General features: G+C 38.3%; 1 protein-coding gene across 1 annotated transcript; it reads left to right on the forward strand.

The window, feature by feature from the left end:
- Window positions 1–3,464: 3,464 nt before the first annotated feature.
- Window positions 3,465–4,490, forward strand: LOC120875906 (olfactory receptor 51V1). Its single transcript, XM_040257662.1, has one exon. The coding sequence runs from the start codon at window positions 3,474–3,476 to the stop codon at window positions 4,488–4,490; it is 1,017 nt and encodes a 338-aa protein (XP_040113596.1). The 5' UTR covers window positions 3,465–3,473.
- The last annotated feature ends 1,224 nt before the right edge of the window (window positions 4,491–5,714 follow it).

Consider the following 5,714-nt stretch of genomic DNA (forward strand, 5'->3'; position numbering starts at 1 on the left):
AACTCACCTATGCTTGTCCTCTTCAGTTTACTTTATGTCAGACATTATTCTGGTTGCCCAAAATTCAGAAAGAAGTATTCTTCACCCTGACTTTGTGGTGGTCACATAACACAGCATGATGTTTGGGGAAATAATGGGTCTCTTTTATTCCTCTTGGTACAGGTGAGGCATCTAACATCTCTGGATACTTTCCCCATGGAATCTTCATTTATCATTCTCATTAACACTGTACTTTCCTGGCTCCCTTCCTACATCTCAAACAGAATTTTTAAAAAATTGCCAACATTTATTACTCTTCTGTTGCTGTAATATTGATATTCTCTTTGGCAGTACCATTAACATTCATGGCTTGTCTGAAGAAGCTTGACAGAGAGTATGTTCCTTCAGTGCAGGCCTACATTCACAGAATAGTTGCATCTTTTGGGATCAATCCCAAGGTAGACCCTATATGTCTGGATCACGCTGGGCACGATAGGAATCATACTCAAAATTTGTATTTTATGACCAAGATCAGCAAGAATTTCTAGGATGGCATCTGTTTGATATATAATATAAATCTTATATATGATGACCCAAGATTGAAAATGTGTGGCCAACAGGGATCAGATATGAGTACCTTAAGATATGAGTGCTTAGGTCTCATGGCAACTATTTGCAAACTTGTCTTGTTTTTAATACTTTTGTAAGGTGCAGCTCTTATTTCATAGATAAAATTCATTAATAAAATATTTCTTTGATAAATGCTCACTCTATTCTAAATATCATTTTATATATCAGTGATCAGGAGAAAACAAACAAACAAACATAACTCCTGGTCTTCTAGAACTTCCAGTAGATCTAAAGGACAATCAGCATATAGCAAATAGTATAAATATCAAGCAGGATATTGCGATGAGAGTGACTTCTTTGAGAAAATGGAACCAATAATGGCAGGGTTAAAAAAATCACCCTAAAGAAGCAACATTGAACTGAAGCCTGAATGATTAAAGGAGATTTTGCACAAAAAACTTGAATTAAATAATTCTAAGCAGATAAAAGATCAAGGTCAAAGATACTGAGACAGGAATACTCTTAATTTGCTTTGAGGAAGAGAAAGATGCCTAGAGATTAGGGAGTGAAGCCAAAAGTGGTCCTTGATGTAGAAGTAGATCCGTGATAAATAACTTGCATTTTATTTTAAGAGCATAAGAATCCACCAGAATATTTTTTTAAACAAAGGCTTATGCTATCTAGTAGAGTTTTGTAGAAAAACAGTCTGGCTTCTCTGCTTTTTTAGAGACAAGAGCAAAAACAATTAAGCTGGCTAACAAATTATTACAATAACCACAGAAAAGATGTTATGAACCAAGATACTGGGAATATACAGGTCTACTGGTGAAAAGTGAGCAGGTTCAGGGTATGTTTTAGGGTAGAAATGATAGAAACTGATAAAGGATTTGATGGAGAGGGGAGGAATAGCAAGAATGGTTCTAGAATTTTTGTAAGCAATTGTGTGGTTGGTGGAGTCATTTTGTGATATTCGGAGGAAATAGGGAGATAATTATTTAGGGGGAGGACGAAGTACTTAATTGCAATAATTATAATTTTTAGATTAAATACCAAAGTGGAGATATCAAGGAGAAAATTATATCGATGAGTCTAAAATCACAGAAGGAGTAAAAACTTAGCCTTGTAAATTTCAGGCTACTATAGTGAGTAAAAACTGACTCTTCACTTTCAGGAAACTTACAGTTTACTGTGTAACAGAAACCTTAGTGAAATAAGTCATCTAATGAATTTCAGATTATAAATTGAATGAGTTATACAAAGATGAATGTATGTTACCAAAATAACAAGTACTTGGAGAATATCTGTCCAAGTTAAGGGGCTTCCTGAAAAGTGATGTTTCAGATGAAAAAAATGCAAGATTGTTTGAAAAAGAGAATAAAGAGGTTGGGGAGAAGATGGAGAAACATCTTGGCAGAGAGAACATCAAGAGAAAAATCTTGTGAAAAAAAAAAAAGCAGTGGTGGTTTTGAAAAATAAATGTATTCAAAGAAAGTCCAGGCACTCAATGAAGAAAATGTACTAAAAATAGTGAACTAAGCTCTCTAATGTTGAGAGGGGCTTGCTTGTGCTTATGCCTAGTCGCTCAGTCTTGCACAACTCTTTACAACCTTTTGGACTGTAGCCCACCAGGCTCCCATGTCCATGGGATTTTTTGGGCAAGAATACTGGAGTGGGTTGCCATTTCCTTCTCTAGTGGATCTTCCTAATCCAGGGACTGAACCCACATCTCCTGTGTTTCCTGAACTGCAGGTGGATTCTTTACCCATTGAGCTGTGGGGGAAGCTCAGAGCAAGAAATAAAAATGGATAGGCTCCTAAAAGAAGCTGCCTGATGAGACTGGCATGATAAAGATGAAGGATAGGCTATAAATGGAAGCCAGAATCTGAAGCTACTTTAACATGTTGGAATAATCAACGTTTCATAATCAAATATGAAAGTCAATATAAAGTTTTAAGCACCTGCCTACATGATACGAGCCATTAAATCTTTGCAATGACTTCCAGGGCCAGAATTCAAATCAGGATAATAATGTGAAAAACAAGCCAATCAATTCTGCTGCAAAGAGGCCTTTAGATTTAGTTATTTGACATTGGCCTTCTGATCTTTAGAATGGCAGTTTCTAAGGAAGAGAAAATAATTGTTCATCCTTTCAATAAGTGCCTATTAAATGAATACTTAGCCAACTGATGACATGAATGAATAGTGGGTGGAGAACTCTGGGTTGATGTCAGAGGCAAAGTGTCTTCAACCTGAGTCTCCAAGTCACAGGAGCACACATGGGCTGAACACCCCAGAGGGTAAGAGCTCCCGTGGGAAATCACTTGCTACAGGTTTCACACATAAATATTCCTCTTGGCTTATCACTAAGGTTGAAAAACTAATTTCTGGCTATGTCATTTAGAATGGGAGAAAACAGAAACATTTCCACTCAGTACTGTTTGGAGGAAAATATGCTTGGAAACAACACAAATGGAAAAATATGGGTGCAGAGTGACGACTTTACAGTACTCTTCATTCTAAATGCTTTATGAGTTGGAAGGAGAAAACTAAGAACTCTTTTGAGAATCTTCTCTCTCAGTTTTATAGGTATACCATCTCACCAGCACCCTTGGGAAAATGTCCCAGAAAACATAGCCTTTCCGAAAATTAGTTTCCTGCTCCAGTCTGTTCATCATTATAGGTGTCTTCTAAGGTATCTCTGCCAGTGGATATGAATAATGACACTTAAATGACATCAGGAGAACACCGTTTTCTTCCAGCCAACAGATAATATGCCTTTGACAGAGTTGCTTGACTATATTGTGTAAAGTTAGTTAACTTTTAGCATAATTTTGTTTATGTAGAAATTCTACCTCATCTGAAATCAGAGCATTCTCTTTGAAAAGTACTTTCTTGCTGCCTCGAAAAATTATCTCAGATCCAGAATGATAGCTTTAGTAAGCCCCAACACTAATTCCTCCTCCTTCCTTCTCACAGGATTTTCTGGTCTGGAGCAGCAATATCCCTGGATCTCTGTTCCCTTCTCCACCATTTATGCTGTTGTTCTTTTGGGTAACTGCCTGGTGCTGTATGTAATCTGGACTGAACCTAGCCTGCATCAACCCATGTTCTACTTACTGGCCATGCTGGCTATCACTGATTTGTGCATGGGACTGTCCACAGTGACCACAGTGCTAGGGATCCTGTTGGGGCTGATTCAAGAGATCAGCCTGGATTCCTGCATTACCCAGGCCTATTTCATCCATGGTCTGTCCTTCATGGAATCCTCTGTTCTCCTAACTATGGCCTTTGACCGGTACATTGCAATTTGCAATCCACTGCGTTATTCCTCCATCCTGACTAATTCCAGAATTATCAAAATCGGACTCACCATCTTAGGTAGGAGTTTCTTCTTTATTACACCCCCTATCATCTGTTTGAAATACTTCCACTACTGCCATCCCCACATCCTCTCTCACTCATTCTGCCTGCACCAAGACCTTCTCCACCTAGCCTGCTCAGACATTCGATTCAATAGCTACTATGCCCTGATGCTGGTTATTTGCACACTATTGTTGGATGCTGTACTTATCCTCTTCTCCTATGTCCTGATTCTTAACTCAGTTCTGGCAATTGCCTCTCGGGAGGAACGGCGTAAGTCATTGCAGACGTGCATCTCCCACATTTGCGCTGTCCTCGTGTTCTACATTCCTATCATTAGCCTTACAATGGTGCACCGATTTGGCAAGCACCTCTCCCCAATGGTCCATGTCCTTATGGGCAACATCTACATCCTTTTTCCACCTTTGATGAACCCTATTATCTACAGTGTCAAGATCCAACAGATTCGTAGCAGAATGCTCAGACTTTTCTCTAAAAATATGTTGAGATATTACAGTGTTCAAAAAACAACAATAAAAATAAACAAGCAAATAGCAATACAAAAATACACTTTGTTTTAATTAAGACTTTAGCCCTGAACCCATGATCCTTGATTTTAAAACACACTTTAAATGTAGAGAATCACCTCAAACAAGTTCCATCCTAGCCTATGTCTTGGAAGTCAGCTGTTTTTAGGGATGGAGGTGGGAGATTCTATCTGATGCATTCCATGGATTCCTTCTAAATTTGTGTAAACAAGACAGACATAGGTAATGCCATAATTGTGACCATATTCAAAAATGTATAAATCTATTTAACATACCCAGAATGACTTTTTGAGCACTTTTTTGCACGGAAACAAAGTAAGATTCAAATACTTGGTCTTTTAGTTTCAAAAGTGGCTAACTTGAAGCATTTTTGTTTATCTGAGATTCAGTTACTTAATCTTTAAAATGTGGAAAGTACCCAACTGACAGAAATTTTTTGATGATTGTCTGGGCTAGAATTGTCCACTAGTATTTTTCATAGTGAATAGAGGGGGAGGAGATGGAAGCAGTGACAGATTTTCTCTTCTTGGGCCCTAAAATTACTGCAGATGGTGATGGCAGCCATGAAACTAGAAGACAGTTGCTTCTCGGTAGGAAAGCTATAACAAAATGTAAACAGTATGTTAAAAAGCAAGGACATCACTTTGCCAACAAAGGTCTGCATAGTCAAGGCTATGGTCTTTCTGGTAGCCATGCATGGATGTGAGAGTTGGACCATAAAGAAGGCAGAATACCAAAGAATTGATGCTTTCAAACTGTGGTGCTGGAGAAGACTCTTGAGAGACTCTTGGAATGCAAGGGTATGAAATCAGTCAATCTAAAAGGAAATCAATTCTGAATACTCTTTGGAAGGACTGATGCTGAAGCTGAAGTTCCAATAATTTGACCACCTGCTTCCAACTGTTGACTCAGTGGAAAAGACCCTGATGCTGGGAAAGATTGAAGGCAGGAGGAGAAGAGGGCAACAGAGGATGAAATGGTTGGATAACATCACCGACGCAATGGACATGAACTTGGGCCAACTCTGGGATATGGTGAAGGACAGGGAAGTCTGGCATGCTACAGTTTATGGGGCAGTAAAGAGTCAGACATGACTTAGTGACTGAACAGCAACAATAATTTTTCCAAAATGATAAAGATGTTCTCTAAAATAGAGTAATAAATACAAACACAGACTACTAGCTGCTTATGGCTACTGAACACTTGAAATGTAAGTAGTACAACTGGGCAACTACATTTTCAACTCTGTTTTATTGT

Source organism: Oryx dammah, unplaced genomic scaffold (assembly GCF_014754425.2).
Source record: "Oryx dammah isolate SB20612 unplaced genomic scaffold, SCBI_Odam_1.1 HiC_scaffold_17, whole genome shotgun sequence".
Lineage (NCBI taxonomy): Eukaryota > Metazoa > Chordata > Mammalia > Artiodactyla > Bovidae > Oryx > Oryx dammah.

Coding starts and splice junctions, on each gene's coding strand:
- LOC120875906 (XM_040257662.1), top strand. CDS start 3,474: ATGATAGCTTTAGTAAGCCCCAACACTAATTCCTCCTCCTTCCTTCTC.